The 25,483-nt window shown below is 49.7% G+C and overlaps 2 protein-coding genes across 2 annotated transcripts; both read right to left on the reverse strand.

Annotated features, from left to right (window-relative positions):
- Positions 1-5,219: 5,219 nt before the first annotated feature.
- On the reverse strand, positions 5,220-6,143 carry LOC311199089 (olfactory receptor 14C36-like; the record flags this gene model as incomplete). Its single annotated transcript, XM_084273127.1, has 1 exon — positions 5,220-6,143. The coding sequence occupies one exon, from the start codon at positions 6,141-6,143 to the stop codon at positions 5,220-5,222; it is 924 nt and encodes a 307-aa protein (XP_084129253.1).
- A 17,459-nt stretch (positions 6,144-23,602) lies between these two features.
- On the reverse strand, positions 23,603-24,906 carry LOC311199091 (olfactory receptor 14C36-like; the record flags this gene model as incomplete). Its single annotated transcript, XM_084273132.1, has 3 exons — positions 23,603-23,652; positions 24,324-24,450; positions 24,787-24,906. 3 exons carry the CDS (start codon positions 24,904-24,906, stop codon positions 23,603-23,605), a joined length of 297 nt encoding a protein of 98 aa, XP_084129258.1.
- Positions 24,907-25,483: the final 577 nt, after the last annotated feature.

A 25,483-nucleotide genomic window follows, 5' to 3' on the forward strand; every position in this document is an offset into this window, starting at 1 on the left:
CCCAGGCCTCTCAGCCTCTCCACACAAGTCCCCTAAACATATCCTGGAAGATTTTTATCAGACCATGTGACAGTTCCTCCCCTTCCTCCAGACCAGGAAGCCCCACACTGGGACTGACTGCTCCAGACTTGGCTACACCAGTACTGAGTCCACATGGATCAGAACAGCCTTTGTCTGTGTGGCCACACTCCTGACAGTGCAGCCCAGCGTGCTCATGGCCAAATTCCTGTTCAGCACCTCTGACTGCTATGGCATCCCCTGCAATGCCCAAATTCTTTTCATTGCAACCAGTTCTCCACCCATCATCTCTGAGCTGCCTTGATGTGGGGCTGTTGAGCCGGAAACTTTTCTCATGGTTTCACCTCAGGTGCTGACCACATGAAAATTAATTCCACCCCAGATAATTAAGATCAGAATAAGAAGATCTCTTCTGGATGGGAATCTTCTTGATGTTTTTATTCAAATCTAATCCCAGAGTTTCTCAAGGTTTGTTTGAAGTGACGCTCCATTGTGTTAATGGTTCCTGTGTGCTTGCAGATGGCTCTCCAACTTGGGGTGCCACTAACAAAGTGACAGCAACAGGTGTTAAAGAAGGTGAGAAATAAGAAATAAAACCAAGAGATCCTTTCTAAATGACATTGCAGTGGGCCACTGGATGAAGCCTCATGTCCTCACAGTCTGCTCCCCCTTGTCTTGGAACAGAACCACAGCTGTACTTCCCGAGGGTCAAAACAGGAGGGCTCAACTCATGAGAATGCTTTTGGAGAACAGTGATGATATTACTAGACTCAGACAATCACAGAGTACCGGGCTGAAAGGGAACTCAAGGACTATTTGGTCCAACCATTTTCGTCAAGGGCTCAGTCTCAAGAAAAGCACCACGCAGACCAACTGGTCCCACCCCCCATCCCACTGACTCTTACAAATGTCTGATGTTGGGGAATCCGTCACTTCCCATGGAACATTGTGCAAACCCTGGTTCTCAGGGTAAAAGTTTCTTCCTATGTCCTCTGGGAATCTGTCCAGCAGGAACTTGCACCCATTATTCCTCAGCTATTCCATGTGATTCCTTCTAAAACCAGGAGTCTCTCCCTTCTTTGTAGACAGCCTTTCAGTACTGGGACCTGTTGATGAGGTGTCCCCTAAACCTTTTTGTTCTGAAGACTGAACAAAACCAGCTCCCTCAGCCTTTCCTCAGATGACAGGCTGCCCAGGCCTTGGGTCATCTTTGTGGCCCTTCTCTGGACCTTCTCCAGACTGGACATAACTTCTTTTTTTTTACAGCAGCGACCAAAACTGCACCCAGTATTCCAGGTGTGGCCGGACAAGTGCTGAGTAGAGCGGGATAGTAACTCTTTATGTCTGCTGGTGATCCCCCTGCTGATGTACCTTGGAGTTGTTTGCTGCAGCAGCACTCAGTTTATTCCTAGTGAGCTGCTTGTTCACAAGAACCCCCAGGTCCCTTTCCACAGAGCTCTTCTCCAGCCAGGTGGATCCCAGTCAGTGCTGTACTCCTGGATTATGCTTTTCCAGCTCCTAAACCCTACACTCGACCTTGCCAACGTTTCCAGCCTGTCCATGTCTTCCTAGCAGGTGGCAATCTCTTCCCAAGTGTCTACTTTCCCTGCAGAATTTGGTGTAACCCACAAACTTCATCAAGGTTAACATTTGGTCAAAGTTCAGGAATCTTCTTCCAGCTCCCCAGTGCACGACAGCAGGGCAGGACTGTGATTGCCTCATGACTATTTTGTATATTTGGAGTTTTTCTTGGCACTACTACTTGTGTAGGGTCTTGTAGCAAGTGTAGGGACTCTTGCATCATGAAAAGAACAACCCGAGGTACCAGTATAGGTTGGGGACTGGCTTCTTGGAGAGCAGCACAGGTGAGAGAGACCTTGGTGTCCTGGTGGAAAATGGGATGACTATCAGCCAGCAATGTGCCCTCCTGAATAAGAAGGCCAGTGGCATCCTAGGGTGTATTAGAAGGGGTGTGGTTAGTAGGTCAAGAGAGGTCCTTCGAGGTCCCTTCCAACCCCTACAATTCTGTGATTCTGTGATTCTCCCCCTCTCCTCTGCCCTGATCAGACTGTGCCTGGAATGGTGGGTTCAATTCTGTGCCCCTCAGGTCAAGAAGGACACAGAACTTATTGAAAGAGTCCAGCATAGGGCTACTAAGATGGTTAAGGGGGTGAAACACCTTCCTTATAAGGAGAGGCTGAGGGACCTGGGCCTCTTCAGCTTTAGAAGAGGAGACTGAGGGGTGACCTTAACAACAGACTGCCCAGAGAGGTTGTGGAGTCTCCTCCTCAGGAGACGTTCAAACCCATCTGGATGTGTTCCTGTGTGATTGAGTCTGGGTGATCCTGCTCTGGCTGTGGGGTTGGACTAGATGATCTTTTGAGGTCCCCTCACACTCCTAATGTTCTGTGATCCTGTGGCACATCTGTTGCAAAGTCTCCATTACCTTCAGAAGTGCTATTCCCATTCCCTTGCTTTATCAGGGGGTGGGGCTGGCGTTGGGCTTTTTGCAGTGTAGGACAAAGGCATCTTCTCATCCCTTTTCCTCTGTGAGGCTGCTATTCACACACTTGCTTTACTTCTATCCATGCCAGTCCCTTCCCTGTCTGCAGATAACCAGACTCAGGACCTACAGCTCATTCCCAGGAGCAAAACGAGTCAGTGGAAGAAGGATGAGGCAAAGCAAGATGGCCAATACGAGACTGAACATGGCTGATCTCAGCACTAACATAAAAGAGACCTTTCTCCTGCCAAGCACTTACTTGCACACCCCCTCAGCACCATATTTCCCCTCTGCTACAGCTGGGTTTGGGGTGGTAATATAGTGTTTTGGGGTATCAATGTGATTGGGGGTTAAGATAAGGCTGGAGAAGGAGGGAGGACACTTAAGGTTGCTGGGGGGTTTAGGGGTTGAAGTGGAGTGCTGGTAGGAGATATGTTGGAATTTGAAGTTGGAAAGGAAGGGGTTTGGGTGAGTAATATGTGGTGGGGGGGTATAGAGCTTTCTGCGCTGTTAATGTTTGGATGAAGGTGCATAAGTTGTGCTGGTGGAACCCCTTAGTGCTGTGGTGTAGGGGTATGGGGGATGTAGAGTAGTGCTGCGGGGGACATGGGAGGATTTTGGGTGGGAAGGGTGGGGTGTGGGCTTTCCAGAGGGTTTTGGGGGCAACCAGGGTCACTGAATAGCTTTAATGTGGGGTTTGGTGTGGAGGTTAAGTGGGTAGGGGGTGAACCCAAAGGTGGTCCAAGGGGCATTGCAGCAGGGGGCATAGAGGGTGCTAGGAGGAAATATGGAGTTATTTGAGGAGGAAAGGAGAGGGGTTTGGGGTTTTTGGGGGTGTTGGGGGACCAGCAGTGGTGCTGTGGGTTTAACACAGTGCTAGGGAGTGAGTGGGGGTCACCCGTGGGTTCTGGAGGGAGCCTGGGGGTGGCGTAGGCAGTGCTGGGGGGGGGGTACGAGTGGGATTTCTTTGGGGGGAGCAAAGGGGGCCAAGGGAAATACAGGGGGGTGGGGGGTGCCTGCCAGGGTGCCTGGGAAGGATTAAGGGTGGGCTGGGGGGCAGGATGAAAGTGTGTGGGGCACCCATGATTGCAGAAGGGAGGGCATCTGGAGGGTGTAGAGGAGTGTTTGGTTGAGATATGAGGGGATTTGGAGGTGAAAATGAAGGGGTGGGGGTAATTAGGTTTTGGGGAGCCACCAGGGGTGCTGGGAGGATTAATTGTGGGGGCACCCATAGGTGATGGGAGGGGTGTGGGGATGTTGTAAAAAGGTTCTGGGAGTCGATATAAGGGAATTTTGGGGGTAAAAGGTGAGGTTCAGTGTAGTAATATGGTTCTATATATTCCAGCTATACCAGTGCCCAAATTCCAACCTGTTAAACGTCCAGCAGTACATCCCAAGCAAAAGGTGTGAGGGATGGCAGATGTTCCTGGCCTGAAACCTCCCCACGAGTACACAAGCAGTCCGATAAACCTTGAGGCTCATGAATTCCCAGCCAAAGGAACAGTCCTAACAGTGCCAGATGTCATTTTCTGGCTCTCCCATAGTCCAACATCGAACATGCTGAACGTCCAGCAATGGAGTCCCAGGGTCTCTAACACCTATTGCTGCCATTTCATTGGAGGCACCACAAGTTGGAGAGACACCTGCAAGCACATGTGGACCATTAAAAAGATGGAGTTTCCCTTCAAAAAGACCTCAACAAACCTGCACAGGTGACCCAAAATTGGCCAAAGAGGGTATTCCATGCCAATTCCATCAAGCTCAGCATAAAGGGGGCTGGTGGGGGGGGAGGAGCGCAGGGCTCTGAGCTGTGGGGCCTGAGCTGTGTGATTTGGTGAGAAACTGCACCGGGCATCACCAGTGTTGTGTATTTTACTATCTTTTATTGTTTCCTTTTCCTTCCCTTCCCCCTGTCCCAAATACTTCCCACCCCTCCACATCCTCCTAAAGAGAGAGTGGACTCTCGGTGCCCAGCTCTTCGTTGTGTTGAAAGCAGGAGAAAGGTCCCATCACAACCCCTGCACATCAATGCAGCTCAGACATGACGAATAGAGAACACGCTGCAGGGACAAGAATTTGATCATTCCAGGGGATGCCATAGCAGTCAGAGGTGCTGAACAGGAATTTGGCCATGAGCACATTCGGCTGCACTGGGAGGAGAGTGGCCCTTCTGATACATCTAGACTCAGCACTGTTGAGGCCACCTCTGGAGCAGTCAGTCTCAGTGTGGGGCTCCAAGGTCTGGAGGAATGGGGAGGAACTGTCATGTGAAGGGGGTCAGCTTTCAGGGGAGTTTCTCTCCCAATACAGTTTTAATCAGATACATATAAAGGTCACTTATCAACACACTGACCTTCTAACAGAACAGACTTCTGAAAGATGGGATGTTATCCAACATTCTGAAGCCCAAACCAGACACTGGAGAGAGCTGAGTGGCATCAGAATGAAAAAAGAGCAAACGGAGGTGGAGACCTCTGATGAAAGTGCAAACATGCATCAAGTCTGCTGAGAAGATGTCTTTAGGCCTGGAGCAGGCAGATACTGCATTAGGAATGGGATAAACGTGCACCATGTTATAATGGGTTATAAAATATAGAAGGAAAAAATAAAGATCTAAAATCCTTACAGAATAAGAAGAGTTCTAACATGTGTTACATGGCCAGATGGATGTAGAAGAAGATGATCAGTTTATTACTGCTTAGAAATATCCAGTCATCAGTTTCCACACGGCATCCTTGAGCTCCTGGTTCCTCATGCTGTAGATGAGGGGGTTCAGTGCTGGTGGAACCACTGAGTAAAGAAATGACACCACAACATCTAAAATTGGGTGGGAGGTGGAGGGGGGCTTCAGATAGGAAAAGAAGGCAGTGCTGACAAACAGGGATACGACAGCCAGGTGAGGGAGGCAGGTGGAAAAGGCTTTGTGCCGTCCCTGCTGCGAGGGGATCCCCAGCACAGCCCTGAAGATCTGCACATAGGACACCACAATGAACAGAAAACAACCTAAAACTAAACAGACACTGACTGCATTGACTCCAGTTTCCCTGAGGTAGGCATCTGAGCAGGAGAGCTTGAGGATCTGGGGGATTTCACAGAAGAACTGGTCAACAGCATTGCCATGGCACAGGGGCAGCGAAAATGTATTGGCTGTGTGCAGCACAGCATGGAGAAACCCACTGCCCCAGGCAGCTGCTGCCATGTGGACACAAGCTCTGCTGCCCAGGAGGGTCCCGTAGTGCAGGGGGAGGCAGATGGCAACGTAGCGGTCATAGGCCATGACAGTGAGAAGAGAGTACTCTGTGATGATCAAAAATAAAAGGAAAAAGAGTTGAGCCACACATCCTGTGTAGGAAATGGCCCTGGTATCCCTCAAGGAATTGGCCATGGACTTTGGGATTGTGGTGGAGATGCAGCCAAGGTCAGTAACAGAGAGGTTGAGGAGGAGGAAGTACATGGGGGTGTGGAGGCGATGGTCACAGGCTATGGTGATGATGATGAGGCCATTGCCCAGGAGGGCAGCCAGGTAGATGCTGAGGAAGAGGCAGAAGTGCAGGAGCTGCAGCTCTCGTGTGTCTGCAAAGGGCAGGAGGAGGAACTGGCTGATGGAGCTGCTGTTGGACATCTTCTGCCGTCAAGTGTGGAGACCTGTCCAAGGAGAAAAAGGCACAATGAGAAGTTAGGTAACTCTTCTTTGAGGAAAACATCTTCCAACTCTTAGGGAATACCCTCAGATTGACTCTCTGTATTCAGGAAGACTTTTGGCAGGTCCCTTTTGGGAGGTCTGCTTTGTGCTGTCTTAAGCGTGCCACTGCTGGGAGGAGGCTGAGCTGTGGGCTCTGGAGAACTCAGTCCTGCCTGGCAGCAGTCAGTAAATAGAAGGATGGTGTAATCTCAGACTAAATCCCCTGTGGATAGGAATGAGCTTTTCAGCACTGTCACTCCAGTTTCACCCGAGTGCAGAGCAGAGCTTTGGAGCTTTGGTTTTCTCCTCACTGCAACTGAGGAGTGTTTCTTCTGTCAGGACTGCCTGACATTGCTGCTGCAGTGCCAGTGAAACCTTCCCCTGAGTGCAGAGTGGGGAGAGATGCTGTGTCCATCAGCCCTGCTCTCAGCTGCCCTGTGCTTGATGCTCTGTGATCAGAATCTGGTGTTCCTTGTAGTAGATTAAGGTCTGCACTGTGTGGGATGTCAGGGAGGTACCAAATCCTCACTGCCATGGATTTTCTTGGAGCAGCTCCTTCTCCCTCAGTTCCCAATGTCTCTGATGCCTGGAGCTGTCCCTGCAGCTGCTTCTCTTTGCCACTGTCACCTCCCGCTCTGTGCTCACAGATCTCATCCAACGTGCTCTGTGTTTAATCTTGTCTGCAGACCCCTCCCAGCATCTGGGCACTGGCCCAGGGAACCTCTGTGTGTGCAGGGCTCAGGCAAAAATGGGACATCTTAATGATAACTGAGTTTCCATTGCATATTCCTATAGGAAGGAATAAGTCTGCACAGCCCATAGGAGAGTAAAGGTGAAAGCAAAGACTCTGCCTACAGGAAAAATGCTTCCTTGGTGTTGTTCCTCAAAGTCCCTTTGCAATTTATAAGGACCAGCTGGAGCTGGGAGGAAACCTGACCCATGTAGAACTTTCTTACAGCAGAAGAACCTTACACTGCTATTCCCTGTGCTGACTCAGGCAGCACTTTCTGGTCCTATAGAGAACCCCACACACTGCCCCATGTCCCAGCTTTAGAAGATCCCTCCAGGAATAGAACCTGCATTGCCCTGCACCCACAGACATACCAGGCAGAGTGCTGTGGAGATTTCTCCTCCAGTGAGCTCTCAGCATCCATCAGCTCTCTCAGCCTCACAGGTCTCCCCTCGGTGCCTACAGGCAGTGTCCCCAGCCCTGTGCGCTTGTCAGAGGAGCTGCTCCTGGGCAGAGCTGTCTCTTGTCAGAGCTGCTGGGTTGCCATGAGCTCCCTCCATCCCAGGAGCCCAGCCCAGCTCACAGCAGAGGAGCAGGCAAATACGTCACATACTCCATTCCCCAGAGTGTCCTGTGAGGTGTCCCTGGAGCTCCAAGGAAACTACTTGGAAAGACACTAAGTCTTTACTGCCTTTCCTTCCCTTGGCTGGGGAGAAATCCTTCTGTCCAGCAGAGTTGTTTCGCCTGATCAAAGCAGAACTGGGCAGAAGAATCACCTTTCCTTGTCTCCCCATCAGACAGGAACCCCCGGCAGGGACAGGGAGGTGACTCTTTCCCGCTGTGAGAGTCACTCCCGACCCCTCATCCTTGCTTTGCAGCCCTGGGGCTGGAAGGGAACACAGCTCTGACCTTTGACTGCCACAAACCCATTGTATCTCGGATTCCTCTTGCCCCAGTTTTGGTGGCAGAAAAATCAAAACCTTCTGCAATGGAGCTGCTGTTCCCAGCTCCCATGGGAATTACTGGGGGCAGAGGCAAGTTTCCAAGATCCCCTTCTCCATGAGAGTGGACTTGATCTGATGGAAACTGTGTCATCCCCATTCACCTGTACCCATAACTGAAGACCAGGACTGACTCTTTGGGAGCCCATGGGGGAGGCTTCTGCTCCTATTGCACACCTGGGAGTTTGTGAGACAGATGAATATTGTATTTTTCCTTGTTATAAATCTCTTTTCCCTCCTGTCTTTTACTTTGGAAAACACCTTTCCATACCCAGAGTCAGCAGATGTCCAACAGCAGCTCCATCAGCCAATTCCTCCTCCTGCCCTTTGCAGACACACGGGAGCAGCAGCTCCGGCACTTCTGGCTCTTCCTGGGCACCTACCTGGCTGCTCTCCTGGGCAAGAGTGTCATGATCATTACTGCAGCCTACGACCATTGACTCCACATGCCCATGGATTTGTTCCTCTTCCATACCTTGTTGAATGTGTGGTGCTCACCAAAGCTGCTCTATCTCTCCCCCTTCTCAGCTGCACAGGGAAGAGAAGATGTAACAAAAGGTCAAGTGCTGGTAGAGTTTGAAGATGATGTCAGGCACTGTTACAACCATTCCCTTGGCTAGGAAAGCCCTAAGCCCCAAGGTCACTGGTGCTCCTAGTGAGGGAGTTTTCAGGCCAGTAAGATCCTTCATCCCTCACAGATGTTGTTTGGGTGCTGTTGCTGCGTATTGAGCGTTTGTGAAACTTGATGCTGACAGAGCTGCAAAATGGTGTCAGGCAGTGTTAGGACCCTTCCATTCAGTATGAAAGCCTTGAACCCCAAGGTTACTGGTTCTTCTAATCCACACCCTGAGCAGGTGCCCAAAGCCTTTTTCAGCCCACACACATTTTGCTTGGGAGGTATTTCTCTACATCTAATGGTTTCAAAGGTGGAAGCTGGTAGAATAAACTTGACACAACAATAAACCCATCCAGTTCTCTCCTTCCTCTGATTGAGTGGCACAGGGGGATAGGGATTGGGGGTTGGGGTCAGTTCATCACACATTGTCTCAGCTGCTTTTTCCTCATCATGGGAAAGACTCCTCACAGGCTCTCCTTGCTCCAGCATTGGGTCCCACCCACAGGAGACATTCTTCTATGACTCCCTCCAACATGAGTTCTTCTCACATAGCTTCAGATCAGCACCAGCTCCTTCAGGGTGGGTCACTTTAATGGGGTGCCATCCTTCAGCAACAGACTGCCCCAGCGTGGGTCCTCCACAGTCCTGCCAGCAAACCTGCTCCAGCACAGGCTTCCTATGAGGTCACAGCCTCCTTCAGGTGTCTGCACCTGCCTGAGCACAGTGACGTCTACAGGCTGCACAAAGCATCACTGTTCCACATCATCCAGCATGGGCTGAGGGGGAACAGCCTCATTCACCATGGTCTTCTACATGTGTTGCACGGGAATCTCTGCAATGAGGTTTGGAGGACCTTCTCCCCCTACTTCACCGACCTTGTCTGCAAAGTTCCTTGCACTTTCTCGCTCTTTTCTCTGGCAGCAAAAAGCAGCAGATAATTGTTAATTTCTTATTAAATGTATTGTCACAGCAAATATATTTTCACTCCCCCGCTGCCAGGGCAATGCTGCTGACCAGTTCTTCTGTGAAATCCCCCAGATCCTCACGCTATCCTGCTCAGCTGCCTACCTCAGGGAAATAGTGGTCATTCTGGTCAGTGTCTGTTTAGTTGTGGGGTGTTTTGTGTTCATTGCGGTGTCCTATGTGCAGATGTTCAGGGCTGTTCTGAGGATCCCCTCGGAGTAGGGACGGCACAAAGCCTTTTCCACATGCCTTCCTTACATGGGAGTAGACTCCTTCTTTGTCAGCACTGACATGTTTGCCTACCTGAAGCCCTTCTCAATCTCCTCCCTATTTACAGATTCACAGATTCACAAAATTGCTGGGGTTGGAAGGGGCCTCCAGAGATCATCAATTCCAAGCCCCCCTTCAAAAGCAGGATCCCTTGGACAGGTCGCACAGGTCGGCATCCAGATGGGTCTTGAATATCTCCGGAGAAGGAGACTCTACTACCCTCTCAGCAGACTGTCCCAGGGCTGTATCATCTTTACTTTGAAAATTTCTTCTGCATTTTGATTTGGAACTTCCTATGCTCAAACTTGGAGTCATTGGCCTCTGTCCAGTCTCCACACACCACTTAACCTGATAGAGGTAATTCTTTACATGGTGGTTCCGCAAGCAGTGAACCCCCTCATCTACAGCATGAGGAACCAGGAGCTCAAGGATGCCATGTGGAAACTGATGACTGGATGTTTCTAAGCAGCAACAAACTGCTCATCTTCTTCATTGTATTGCTGGCCCTGATGATTCAATGAAATTTAATCATCCTGAATAGATTGATGGAGATGTAGCTAAGAGAAAATTAATACAACTTTAATATAAGAATCTTCAAAGATAACAGGACTTTGTAGAAATATATATGTAACTGGTGATACACAATGCGGTTTGTCATTGGACCACACAACTCAGGCGTGCTGACCAGAGCTGTCCTGAAAACGGGACCGTCCCCAAAACTGCACGTCCTGGAGCTGCCTTCTCCTCTTCCCACCAGCCCCCTTTTTGTGCTGAACATGGTGTTATTGGCATGGAATACAGCCTTTGGCCAGGTCAGGTCACCTGTCCTGGCTGTGTCCCCTTCCTTCTCCTTAGTAGGGAAATAGGAACATCTGAAAAGTCCTTGATTGCTTGGCAACAACCAGAAACATCAGGGTGTTATCAGCACTGCTCCAATCCCAACTCCAAACACAGCATTCCATCCACTATTAGAAAAGAAATTAACTCCATCCCAACCGAAATCAGGACACTGACCTAATTTGTCTGTCAAAGGGGCTGTATGGGGAGGGATGGTCATGACACGGTGCAGCACTCTGTTATTGTTGTGTTTGTAAGGTACTCTCTGTGCTATACCTGGGTGTGAGTGCAATATGGGCTGTTTTTGTTCCCCTTTTATGGTGCTTTTGTCAGTAAACTGTCCTTATCCCAGCCCGCAGAGGCTCTGTCCGTTTCTCCTCTGCGAGTGAGCAAGCAGCATGTGATGCTCAGCCATTGTTTGGGGCTGAAGCCCCACAGTTTTTAAGCCACAAGCAGTGAGCTTCTCTAGGGAAAGGTGGTGGGACTCTGTGTCCAAGGCCTTGCTAAAGTCAAGGTAGACAACACCCAGAGCCCTTCCCTTGTCCAAGAAGCAGGTCACCCTGACGTGGAGGGAGATCCAGTTGGTCAAACAGGACCTGCCCTTATGAACCCAAGCTGCCTGGGCCCAATCACCTGGGGGTTTTTCATGAACTGGATAATGCTGCTCAGGATGATCTGCTCCATCAGCTTCTCTGGGACTGAAGTCAAATTTTCAGGCCTGTAATGTCCCTGATCATCCTTCTGTCCCTTCTTATATAGGGGGTTACATTGACTAATCTAGTCAGCCAGGTCTGATGGAAAGTGGCTTGGTGAACCCCCCCCTTGCCAGCTTTTTCAGCACCCTTGGCTGCATCCCATTCAGCCCCACAGATCTGTGCACATCTCGGTGGTGCAGCAGGATCATCTCCTCCTGGACTGAGATGGGCTAATTCTGCTCCCTGTCCCTGTCTCCTAGCTCAGGGAATTGGATTCTCTCTGTACAACTGCTCCTATTACTACAGACACTGGCAAAGGTTTCATTCAGCACCTTAACCTTGTCCTCATCTTTCAACAATATTTCCTCCTGAATCTGATAGGGGATGGAGGGTCTCCCTGGTCTTTCTTTTATTTAGATGGAGGACAGATGAATTTCTAGCTGGGCTTGGGACCAACAATGAGGAGAAACTCTCATCCTGTTGTTCTTCCCTCAGCAATACAAATCCCGCGATGCACCAGGAAGAGAATGAGCAATGCCTGAGGGACAGGACCTGTCTTTCCTGGGGCTGGGGGTCAGGGCTTGGCCTTTCTTCTTCATCAAACCAACTCAGGGCTTGCTCAGAATTTCAGCTGCTTGTACATTGCCTTTGCCTACCAGACAACATGGCCTCCAATTACCTGTTCTAACGAGTCCCTGGGGAGCCTCAGCCAGCAATGGCTCTCAGCGGGACTCATTAATACTTCAGGGTACTTTGGCTTCTACTTTTGACATGGAGTTTTTTGTGCAAACTCCTCTCAGTACCTGAGCTTCAAGGACTCAGCACCAAATGCATCCCAGGGCTCATTAAAAATACAAAGCAAGCCCTAACGAGCTATGTCTATTCATGTAATTATCTTCACGTCTTCAAGAGATGTACAGATCATTGAAGCTGTTTCAAAGGGAGCTCAGAGTAAAACTGATTTATTTTTAAGGTTGTAGGTTATTTTTTTCACTTCAGAGCAGAGATGATATCCTCTGACTGAGATTGATCCTGGGTGCCTCCTAAGGACGTCTGGATTGGTCTGAAAAAGGGTCCGTTGAGGCAGTGGGGACAACCTTGCTGCACATCTCCACAAGCCCACCATGACTCTCACCAGCCAACTGGGACTTGCATCCCTTGTCCTTACATCACGTCTCTCTGCTGCACTCCACAGTGGGGCATTACAGCCCCTCTGCACCAGCTCCCTTGCTTTCCTTAGAGAACTGGCTGCACACAGGCAGCACACAGGGAGTTATTTTCCCAACAACAAAAGAAACCTGACAAGATTCACCATTAAATCAAACACTCCTCACTCTGTGCCAAGTGCAATCTGCCACTAGTGAGGTTCACCTGCTACAAAGCTTAACCCTGTGAGAAATGTTCTAGTGAGGAAGGAGGCTGTGAAATCACCACAACTCAAGAGCTGGCTAAAGACTAAATGAGTCATACAACTGCCAGAAAGGCAAGGGTTTAACTCCCTGAAACTCAGAGCAGCAGCTGGATGGTTGAGAGGTGTCTGAATGGTCCAAGGGGAAGGTGAAGGGAAATCTGTAGAGCAACCAGAAGCACTGCTGTGCAGATCCACTGTTGGAACAATAATTTCAGACATGGACAATTGACTTTGGAAATGTAGAAATATGTGACAGACAGGGGAGATGAAATGCACAGCTGTCCTACTTCTGGACAGGCAAGAGTTCACCTCCCCAATTAGCCAGCAGTGGTGACTTGAGTACAGCTGAGCTGAGTGTGCCCAGGCTGTTTTACCACACCACCTCACATCACTCCCCCATAAAAGGGGCTGGTTGGGGAGCGGCACTTCTGGGTTTCTTAATGGCAGTCTGAGTGTGGCTGTGGCGTTTGGTTGGTCCTTGCATTGTGCAGTACCTTGTGATCCTTTGGTCAATAAAGTACTCTCTGTTATCACTGAATGTGAGTGTAGTTTGCAATGCGCTGTTATCATTTTTTCACCGTGATTTTGTCAGTAAACTCTCCTCCTCCCAGTCCACAGAGAGTCTGTCTGTTTCTCCTCCAGGAGTGAGCATTATAACCTGATCCTTGTACATGAGTGAGCTGGAAGAAATGAGAAAAGATTTCAGCTGCCTTCCAGGGGAGCACATCATCACCTGGCTACTCCGATGCTGAGACAATGGGGCACACAGCCTGGAATTTGAAGGCAGGGAGGCCAAGCAGCTGGGATCCCTGTTCAGAGAAGGAGTCATTGACAAGGTGATTGGAAAGAAGTCTCAAGCCCTCAGCCTGTGGAGGCCCCTTCTGTCAAGTGTGGGGGAAAGGTACCCGTTCAGTGAAGATGTCATGTGTTGGCCTGGCAAGTGCATGACCATGGAGCAGAGTTTGCAGTATTTGAGGGGATTAGCCATGTGAGAGATGAATTACTATGATCCTGATGATCTGCAGCTACCCATCAATCCTGATGATGTCCAATGTTCCTCACCCATGTGGTGTAAGTCTGTGTGGAGTGCACCAGCATCATATGTCAACTCACTGGCAGTAATAGATTGGGGAAAGGAAGAAGCACCGACAGTGGCTGAGGTGTCTGGCCAACTCTGTCTATTTGAAGACTGTCTTTGTTCCTCCCTTGTCTCAGCTGTGGATAAGTTGTCTTGAGAGGTCTGGCAACTCAGAACTATCCAAAGCAGGCCTTCCCCTGTTCCAGAAAAAAGTACACACCAAGAGGCATCCTGTGGTTCTCTCTGCATGACCATGGTGAAGACATGAGGAGGTGAGGTGGGAAACCCACCTCCAATCCTGAGTGAACAAGCTGCAATGAAAAACAGTTACAAAAAGAGATTTCTCCAGGAAGAATGCTGCACCAGTTTCCAGTAGACAGCCCACCAGACTGTCCTTGTGCCTTTGATCCTCTTGAAGGGACTGCTCAGCCTTTTTTTGCAAGAAGTAAACAGCTAATATGATGAACAAGATTAGAGGGCAAGTTTGCAGAGGTAAAAGCCATCCAGCTGGCTTTAAACATTGCCAGATGAGAAAAGTGGCCAAAATTCTACCCCTATACTCACTCCTGGATGGTGGCCAATGCCCTGTGGGAGTGGTTGCAGCAATGGAAACAAAGCAACTGGGAGTGCAGAGGCAAACCCATCTGGCCATGATGTAGATAGTGAGCAAAAAGGTATGGATATTGTCCTGGTTCTGGTCAGGCCACAGTTACCTCACCTGTGCTGACTGCTGGGGAGGTTGAGTTAGCCCTGGCTGTTTTCCACACCACCTGACATCACTTCTCCATAAAGGAGCTGGTTTGGGCACCACTCCTGGGTGCCTCCAGGGCAGTCTGAGTGCAGCTGGGGTGTTGGGTTGGTTCTCCTGTCCTGCAGCACTCTGTAATCCTCAGGTATGAGGATTATATATCCTCCAGGTATGAGTGTCATAGGCTGTTTATTGTTCTAGTTTCATGGTGCTTTTTTCAGTAAACTCTCCTTATCCCAACCAACAGAGGCTCTGTCTCTTTCTCCTCTGGGAATGAGCCAGTGGTGTGTGGTGCTCAGCCACTGTTTGGGGCTGAACCACCAGAAACATTTAAATTACTCTCTCCTCTTTTTACTTATTTTCTATCATGTCCTTTAATGCCTCTTGCTGAGGCACCACAAGTCACCTGAGGCTTCTACATGCACACATTAACCACTGACACATCGGAGCTTCAATTCCAGCAGACCCGGGCAAAACCCTCCGTGGTTTTACAAAGAGAAACCTAAAGAACTATTCCAACCAGAGCTGACCTGCTCCTTCTGATCTTGTGATGTTCTGCATCAGGGGATAACCACAACAGGGGGTAGAACCAACACATTGTCCTATTTTGTGACCAATCCAGCATTGGTGACACATGATAATTTATTCATTGCTGCCCAGTGCTTGCACAGCATCAAGGCCCTTCCTGATTCACATGCTGCTCCACCAGAAAGTAAGCTCAGGGAGCACTGGTTGTTGTGAGGGAGGACTGCCAGGGCAGCTGACGCCAGCTGCCCAGAAGAATCTCCCATGCATGATGACATCATCAGTGAGCAGGGTTAAACCTCAACACCCGCACATCAAGGGAATTCAGACATGACTGGTGGAGCAGCAGTGTCAAGGGGGAGGCTTTGGGCATTCTGAGGGATGCCATAGCAGCCGGAGCTGCTACACAGGAACCTGGGCATGAGCACATTGGGCAGCACTGGGAGCAGTATGGCTACCCAGGCAAAGGCACTTACTATCAGTTTGACTCAGCACTGGTGGACACCAGCAGAGAGTCCAGGAGCTGTGTGTGTGTCGGGGGCGGGGAGGGGGGTGGTGGTCAGGACGAGTGTGGAGGAACTGTCACAAGGTTGAGAGAAATTCTGCCAAGATACAGTTAGGGGTCTTGTGTGGAGAGGCTGTGAGATCCGGGCTTCTTTAGCCTGGGGAAGGGGAGTCTGAGAAGAGTATAGGGGTAGCTCCAGAGAGATTGAAATTTCCTTTTCAAATGAATGGCAATTAAAAATAGAGGTGCAGATGGGTTATGAGCATGAAGAAATGCCATTTTGAGGGTAGTGCTGTGGTGCTTGGAGTTACTTGGTGGAAGTGTGTATGAGCTGGTGGCTTTGTTTTTCTGGGAACAGCTGGTGAGGAGGGAGAGACAGCAGTACAGGCAGGGACATCATGGGGTGAGAACAAGTTGAGGAAGGGCATTGGGTGCCTGCAACCACCAGCGAAACAGGCCCAGTTGTGGGACAGTGTGGGATGGCCTGTGGTGCAGATGGCCAAGGGTGCCAGCCAGGCTAAAAGGCCTCGATAGAAATGAGGTCTTTGCCCCTTGGCTGTGGCTAATGTCCCTGCACAAAGGCCTCAGAGGAGACACATCGTCTTCATGGCCATGGAGCATCATTGCCTCCTTAAACCCATCCTGTGTCAATGTCATGAGACTAGCAGTAATGCAGTAGAGGAAAATGCCAAGGACAGGCTCATTAGGGAAGTGAAGGTCAGGGGCAGGTTAGGACAAAGCGACCACAAAATGGTCAAATTTAAGATCCAGTGTGGAAGAATCAAGCCAAAAAGCAGGATAGCTACCCTGAATTTTGGAAGAGCTAACTTTGTTCTCCTCCACAACCTATTAGGAGCTGTCCCGTAGGCTACACTGTTAGAAGGTAAAGGAGCCTGAGAGAGCTGGGTAGCATTTAAACAACTCTTCTTCCAAGCACAGGACCGGTGCATCCCTTTGAGTAAGAAATCAGCAAAGAGAGGCAGAAGACATGTGTGGATGAGCAGGGAGCTAATGAGTAAACTCAAAGGGAAGCAGAAGGTTTATGAACTGTTGAAACAGGGTCTGAGCACCTGGGAAGAATATAGGGATGTTGTTAGGGCCTCTAGGGATGCGACTAGGAGATGAAAGGCCACATGGAAAAGAAGCAAGCAAGGGACATAAAGGATAATAAAAAGATTTTTTTCAGATATGTGAATAGTAAGAGGATGTCCAGGGATAATGTGGGTCCCTTGCTGAACAAGGCGGGTGTCCTGGTAAAGGGGGATGATGAGAAGGTGGAGATACTGAATGCCGCCTTTGCTTTGGTCTTCACTTCAAAGGCCCCTTAGGACCCACAGATCCTGGATGAAAGCAGGAGTGTTTGGGAAATGAAGAGCTTCCCTCTAGTTGTGGCAGGGGAGGTCCAGGAGCGGCTCAAAGGGATTAATGCACACAAATCCATGGGCCTTGATGGGATGCATCCACGTGTGCTGAGGGAGCTGGCGGAGGTGATTGCTGAGCCGCTCTCTATCATCTTCAACAGGTCTTGGAGGACAGGAGAAGTGCCTGAAGACTGGAGGATAGCCAATGTCACTCCAGTCTTTAAAAAGTGCAAGAAGGAGGATCCAGGCAACTATAGGCCAGTCAGCCTCACCTCTGTCCCCGGCAAGGTGATGGAACAGCTTGTTCTGGATGCCATCTCCAAGCAATTGGAAGAGAAGAAGGTCATGAGGAACAGTCAGCATGGATTCACCAAGGGGAAATCGTGCTTGACCAATCTCATAGCCTTCTATGATCTCATGACAGGCTGGGTAGATGGAGGGAGAGAAGTGGATGTCATCTACCTTGACTTCAGCAAGGCCTTCAATACTGTCTCCCATGACATCCAGATAGCAAAGCTGAGAGAGCATGGGATAGATGAGTGGACAGTGAGGTGGGTTGAGAACTGGCTGTCGGACCGAGCCCAGAGGGTGCTGATCAGTGGAGCAGAATCTGACTGGAGACCTGTGATTAGCGGTGTTCCCCAGGGTTTGGTGTTGGGTCCAGTCCTGTTTAATATCTTCATTGATGACCTTGATGAGGGAACAGCATCCACCCTCAGCAAGTACGTTGATGATACAAAGCTGGGAGGAATGGCTGACACACAGGAACACTGCGCTGCCATCCAGAGAGACCTGGACAGGCTGGAGAGCTGGGCAGGGAGAAACCAGATGAAGTTCAACAAAAGCAAGTGTAGAGTCTGGCACCTGGGAAGGAACAACCGTTCGTTTCAGTACAGGCTGGGGGAAATGACCTACTGGAGAAGAGCTCTATGGAGAAGGACCTGGGGGTCCTGGTAGATGACAGGTTGGCCATGAGCCAGCAGTGTGCCCTGGTGGCTAAAAGAGCCAATGGGATCCAGGGGTGTATCAGGAGGAGTGTGGCCAGCAGGTCACAGGAGGTGATCCTCCCCCTCTACTCTGCCCTGGTCAGTCCCCACCTGGAGTATTGTGTCCAGTTCTGGGCTCCTTGGTATAAAAAAGACAGGGACCTTCTGGAGAGAGTCCAGAGAAGGGCTACAAAGGTGATTAAGGGCCTGGACCATCTCCCCTGTGACGAGAGGCTGAGTGAGCTGGGGCTGTTCAGCCTGGAGAAGACTGAGGGGGGACCTAATCAATGTTTGTAGATGTCTTAAGTATGGGATGCAGGGGTGTCGGTAGATAGGGCTTTGCGGTCGGAAGATGTCGCGCTGTACGGAAAGGTAGGACCCCTCCCCTCCACAGGTAACTGTGATAAGTAGACTAAATAGGAATTGTTCTCAAACCTTCTATGACTGTAAATAGGTAACTAGGGCAAAGGGGAACCATTGTTTCATCACTAGCAACACCCTGAAAGAACTTCAGGCCTTGCTGAGTTGGTGCCTGTGGCAGACTATGACTGCAAAGAGGTAACCAGGTCAAAGGTGAACCATTGTTTTATCATTAGCAACATCCTGATAGGATTAAATGAGTTAACCAAATAAGACACTGAACACAACGTAGAGGAGGACTACGAGGGACCAGGACGACCCCCACTACCAGCCTACACGGCCACAGAAAAACACCAGGATATGCCACGTGTACCCGGAACTACGGGACTATAAAAAGGGGACTCCAGAGGGGTGAGGCACGTGCTGTTTGCAAGAGCAAGGGTCTCCTCCGGTCACCCAGCGCTGTTTTGCCTGCTCGCATCTTGCTTAAATAAGTTGTGTTTGGAAATTTACAAATTTGTCACTGCCATTTATAACATAGTAGAGCCACAAAATGACACCATTCAGACCATTCCAGTGGTTAGAAAAGCCCTGACCCCCAAGGTTACTGTAGCTGCTAGTGGGCTACCTAGGAGGGTTTCTGGCTAGGAAAATATTTTCAGCCCTTGCAAATTTTTTTTTCTGACCTACAGTAAAGGTTTTGGGTTCTCCCTGTCCCTCCTTTTCTTAATAATTCTATAAATACATTAAAAACAATGTTACTGGTATAAATAATTATCTTTAAATATTAAGTAATATTAAGAGTAATATTAATGTTTCATGCTATTGATAATTAATAATAATTATATAAATATATTAATGACAAAAGGAGGGACAGGGAGAATCTCCAACATTTATTCGACCCAGAGGGACCAATGTAATAGAGGGTGAAGAAAAGGCTGAGGAACTTAGTGCCTTTTTTGCCTCAGTCTTTAGCAGTAAGACCAGTTGTGTCCTGATAACCAGACCCCTGTGTGGGAAAATGGAGATGTGAATGGGACTGAAGCTCCCATAATCCCAGGGGAATTGGTAAGTGACCTGCTCAACCACTTAGATCTGTACAAGTCAATGGGTCTGGATAGGATACACCTGGGGGTACTGAGGGAGCTGGCAGAAGTGCTCACCAAGCCACATTCCCTTATTTACCAGCATTCCTGGCTGACCAGGCTGGTTCCGCCTGACTGGAAGCTGCACATGGGACACCCATCTACAAGAAGGGACAGTAGGAGGTTCCCAGGGAACAAAATGCCTGTCAGGCTGACCTCGGTGCTGGGGAAGGTGATGGAACAAATCATCTTGAGTGACGTCATGCAACACATGCAGGGCACACAGGTGATCAGGCCCAGTCAGCATGGGTTTAGGAAAGGCAGATGGTGCTTGTCCAAACTGATGTTTTTCTGTGACAAGGTGACCCGCTCTTTGGATGTGGGGAAGGCTGTGGATGTGGTCTACCTGGACTTCAGTGACACCTTCATTACTGTCTCCCACAGCATCCTGCTGGAAAAACTAGCTGCCCATGGATTAGATGTGCTGGGTTAGAAACTGGCTGTACAGCCAGACCCAAACAGTTGTGGTGAAGGGAATTAAATCCAGTTGGCAGCAGGTCACACGTGGTGTTCCCCAGGGGTCAGTGCTGGGGCCAGTTCTCTTTAGTATCTTCATTAATGATCTGGCTGAGGGGATCAATTGGACCCTCAGTAAATTTGCAGATGACATCAAAGTCTGTGAGTGTTGATCTGCTGGAAGGCAGGAAGGCTCTGCAGGGTGACTTGGACAGGCTGAAAAAAGGTCCTCCATTGAGAAATTCCTTTGAAATCTAAAGAATCACTAAGGACCTATCTAAAATTCAAGTAGCTGTAGAAGTCTTGAGTTTTATAATGAATGTTACTTAAAGAGCCATGCTTGTAAGGGCTTTCTGGATGTTAATGAGCCCCATGGTGTCTTTTCTTCTGAGTCCACAGACCTCAGATACCAAGAGGAGAATGAAGGAATGTCTCCAGAAGTTAAAGTCAGGAGTAATGCCCAAAGCGCCTTGAAGCATTAAGAGGCTCCACTGGGAGCCATTGCTGGCAGAACCTCTCCATGGGCTCATTAGAATAGACAACTATAGACAAACACAGGCAAAGCACAGGCAGCTCTGATGCTGAGGACACCCTGGCTTGGTCCGATGAAACAGAAATGCCGATCACTGACCCCCATCCCCTGGGCAGGGAGATCCTGACCCTCACCTGTGTCTCAGGGCTGTTCTTTGGGATGTGGAGAGTGTGAGGCCAAGGGAAGGAGAGGGGTATGACACGTGGTGGCCTTCCCTGGGGCGGGTGCAAGGAGGCAATGATGCTACATGGCCATGAGGACAACGTGTGTCCTCTGAGGCCTCTGTGGCAGGGCCATCAGCCATAGCCATGGGGTAAAGACCTCGTTGCTATCAGGCCCTTTCAGTCTGGCTGGCCCCCTTGGCCATCTGCACCACAGCCCATCCCACAATGCCCCAAGTTTTTTCTAGTTTCTCTACAAACTGCAGGCAACCACACCCCGTTCCCCACTTTGATTTCACTCCCTGATGTCCCTGCATGTACTGCTTTCTCTCCCTCCTCACCAACTGATCTTGGAAACACAAAGCCACCAGCTCATCCGCACTTCCTCTGAGTGACTTTTAGCACCACAGCACTGCCCCCAGAATGACATTTTTTTTATCTTCATGTCCACTCTGACCTTCAAAGTCACAGTTTCACATGGACTTTCTTATGTTCTTTTCACATATCACTAAGTGGGCTTTCCCTCAGCCTCCATTCCCCAGTCTAAAGAGCCTCTGACCTTCAAAGCTGCAGATTTGCTGTTCTGTGGTTTCACTCTGGCCAAGCACCACGTAGCTGTTCCCTCTCTAAGAGGATGTGTTATAAATTGAGGAAGGGGAAAGGGAGGGAAAAGGAAACCAAAACAACCCAAACCTCTTGATTTGGGATAAGGACAGTTTACTGGGACAGCAGAGAGAGAGAAACAACAGTAGGACTTTGTAGCAAAATATACAAAACTGGTGATGCACAATGCAGTTTCTTGCTGAACCACACAGCTCAGACCTCACAGCTCAGAGCTGTCCTGAAACTAGACAGTGCCCAATCCACGTGTCCTGGAGGGGTAGCCTCTTCCTCCCACAAGCCTCTCATCATCTGCTGAGCATGATGTAATTGACATGGAATACCCTCTCTCACCAGGTTGGGTCACCTGTCCTGGCTGTGTTCCTTCCCAGCTCCCTGGGTGCCCACCACCCTCTCGTTAGCAGAGCAGCATGAACAACTGAAAAGTCCTTGATTGGTTGGACACAACGAAATCATCCCTGTGTTACCAGCACTGCTGTCATCTGAACTCCCAAACACAGCATTCCACCCCCCGCTAGAAAGAAACCAGGCCACCTTTGCAGACAACAAGTGCAACACAACGGTGGGCTCACTCCTGCAGTCATACAGTATGGATGATCCCGTTGGTCAGTTATGGTCAGCTGGGCCTGTTCTGTCCACTTCCAGGTACTTGTGCACTCCCAGTTGACTCATTTCTGGAGCAGAGTTAGAAAAAAGGCCTTGATGCTGTGCAAGCCCTGCTCAGCAAGGAACTAGGACATTAATATAGAGTATAAATCCAAACCACAGAACTACGGTGACACCAATATGAAAATTAAGTCCATTCCAGCAAAAATAACACCAGGAATAGAAGATCTGGCAGAAGAGCTGGCAGCTGTGCTTGCCAAAGCCCTTTCCATCGTCTATCAGCAATCCTGGCAGACTGGGGAAGTTGCACTCGACTGGAGCCTGGCAGATGTGACACCCATACATAAGAACGGCTGGAAGGAGGATCTGGGGAGCTACAGGCCTGTCAGCCTGACCTCAGTCCCAGGGAAGATCATGGAGAAGGTCATTTTGGGAGCTGCCATGCAGCAAGTGTGATGGCCAGGGGATCAGGCCCAGTCAACATAGGGTTACAAAAGGTAGATCCTGTCGAACTAACATGATCACCTTCTATGACAAGGTGACCCACTTAATGGACAAGGGGAAGGCTGTGGATGTGTCTACCTGGACTTCAGGAAAGCCTTTGACAGGGTTTCTCACAGCATTCTGACTGAGAAACTGGCTGCCACTGGCCTGGACAGGTGGACCCTCAGCTGGGTTAAAAACTGGCTGGATGGCCGGGCCCAAAGCGTGGTGGTGAATGGAACCAAATCCAGCTGGAGGCCTGTCACGAGTGGCATCCCCCAGGGCTCAGTCCTGCGTCCAGTTCTGTTCAACATCTTTATCAATCACCTGGATGAAGGGATGGAATGCTCCCTCACTAAGTTTGCAGATGACACTAAGCTGGGAGGAAGTGTTGATCTGCCTGAGGGGAGGGAGGCTCTTCAGAGGGATCTGAACAGACTGGACTGATGGGCTGAGACCAACGGGATAAGGTTTAACAAGGCCAAGGGCAGAGTGCTGCACATGGGACAGAACAACCCCATGCAACACTACAGGCTGTGGGGAGACTGGCTGGAGAGCTTTCAGGAAGAGAAGGACCTGGGCATGATGGGTGACACCAGGCTGAATATGAGCCAGCAGTGTGCCCAGGCAGCCAAGAAGCGTAATGGCATCTTGGCTTGTATCAAAAACAGTGTGGCCAGTAGGTCTGGGGAGGTAATTGTGCCCCTGGACTCGGCATTGGTGAGGCCACACCTTGAGTACTGTGTGCAGTTCTGGGCTGCCCACCATAAAAATGACATTGAGGTCTCTGATCAAGTGCAGAGAAGGGCAACCAGGCTGGGGAAGGGGCTGGAGGGCAAATCATATGAGGAACGGCTGAGGGAGCTGGGGGTGCTTAGCCTGCAGAAGAGGAGGCTGAGGGGAGACCTTATCATCACCTACAACTACCTGAAGGGAGGTTGTAGAGAGGTGGGTGATGGTCTCTTCAGCCAGATGACAGAAGACAGAACAAGGGGAAATGGCATGAAGCTGGGCCAGGGCAGGTTTAGATTGGATATTGGAACAGGCTGCTCAGGGAGGGGGTTGAGTCACCATCCCTGGATGTGTTCAAAAAAAAGGGGAGATGAGGTACTTAGGGATCTGGTTTATATTAGGATGGGAATGGTTGGACTCAATGATCTTCAAAGGTCTCTTCCAACCTTGTGATTCTGTGATTCTGTGATAGATGGGATGTTTTCCAAATCTCTGAAGCTCTGAGTATAAACTAGAGAGCTGAGCGGAGGTGGAAGCCTGCTGAGAAAAGTGAAGTGCAGACATCCAGCCAGCTTGCTTATAAGGTGTCCTTACGCATGGTCGTATCATCAGGAGAGGTGGAAACACCTGAGTGATGGGAAAGATGAAAGGGACAGTTTGGCAGTAATGCAGGTACAGGGGAAGGTATTTGTTCTGCCATCATCTGTACCAATCCTAGAAATTCACATTCTACCCTGGATGGAAAGCACGGCCATTCCAGTCATGTGCTAGTAAACTGTAGTCAACACGGTGTCAGGGTCACACAAGACTACAGCAGGAATGGGATGAACGTGGACACTGTGATTATAGCACAGCCAAACTGGAACAAAAGCAACCACAACTACGGAAGGAACAAAATAAAGACTGGTCATATGGTGAGTTATATGGTCAGTGATATGTAAAGGGTCACACAAGATATGGAGATAAGTCATTAGGAATGGGATGAACGTGAAACCTTATTACAGCTGAGACAAAACAGAAACTGAAAAAAACCTCCGACAATTAAAACCTACTAAATAAAGACTGGTCCTAATGTGAGTTACATGGCCAGTGATATGCAGAAGACGATGAAAATTCTGTTGTTGCTTAGAAATATCCAGTCCTCAGTTTACACATGGCATCCTTGAGCTCCTGGTTCCTCATGCTGTAGATGAGGGGGTTCACTGCTGGTGGAAACACTGAGTAAAGAAATGATGCTACCAGGTCCACAATTAGGGAAGAGATGCAGGGGGGCTTCAGGTAGGAAAATATGGCAGTACTGACAAACAGGGACACCACAGCCAAGTGAGGGAGGCAGGTGGAAAAGGCTTTGTGCCGTCCCTGCTGCGAGGGGATCCTCAGCACAGCCCTGAAGATCTGCACATAGGACACAACGATGAACACAAAACACCCAAAACCTAAACAGACACTGACCACAATGAGTCCAGTTTCCCTGAGGTAGGCATCTGAGCAGGAGAGCTTGAGGATCTGGGGGATTTCACAGAAGAACTGGTCAAGGGCATTGCCATGGCAGAGGGGAAGGGAAAATGTATTGGCTGTGTGCAGCACAGCATGGAGAAACCCACTGCCCCAGGCAGCTGCTGCCATGTGGACACAAGCTCTGCTGCCCAGGAGGATCCCGTAGTGCAGGGGGTGGCAGATGGCAATGTAGCGGTCATAGGCCATGATGGTGAGAATATAGTACTCTGTGAAGATCAAAAATAGGAAGAAAAAGAGTTGAGCCACACATCCTGTGTAGGAAATGGCCCTGGTGTCCAACAAGGAATTGACCATGGATTTGGGAACAGTGGTAGAGATGTAGGCAAGGTCAATAACAGAGAGGTTGAGGAGGAAGAAGTACATGGGGGTGTGGAGGTGGTGGTCACAGGCTATGGTGATGATGATGAGGCCATTGCCCAGCAGAGCAGCCAGGTAGATGCCCAGGAAGAGGCAGAAGTGCAGGAGCTGCAGCTCCTGCGTGTCTGCAAAGGGCAGGAGGAGGAACTGGCTGATGGAGCTGCTGCTGTTGAACATCCGCTGCTGTCAAGTGTGGAGACCTGTCCAAGGAGGAAAAGGCAGTGAGAAGTTAGGGAACAATTCTTTGAGGAAAACAGTTTCCAATTCACATTATCTCCCTGTATTCAGGAAGACTTTTGGCAGGTCCCTTTTGGGAGGTCTGCTTTGTGCTGGCTTGAGCGTGCCAGTGCTGGGAGGAGGGTTGGCTGTGGGCTTTCGAGAACTCAGTCCTGCCTTGCAGCAGTAAGTGAATAGAAGGATGGCCTGATCTCAGGATAAATCCCCTGTGGATAGGAAGGAGCTTTTCAGCACAGTCACTCCAATTTCACCTGAGGGCAGAGCAGAGCTTTGGAGCTTTTGTTTTCTCCTGACTGATAGTAGAGGAATCCAGTCTTGCAGGGCAGAGCTCCAAAGCCCTCCTGCA

Source organism: Gallinula chloropus (genome assembly GCF_964237585.1).
Source record: "Gallinula chloropus genome assembly, chromosome: 19".
Taxonomy (NCBI): domain Eukaryota; kingdom Metazoa; phylum Chordata; class Aves; order Gruiformes; family Rallidae; genus Gallinula; species Gallinula chloropus.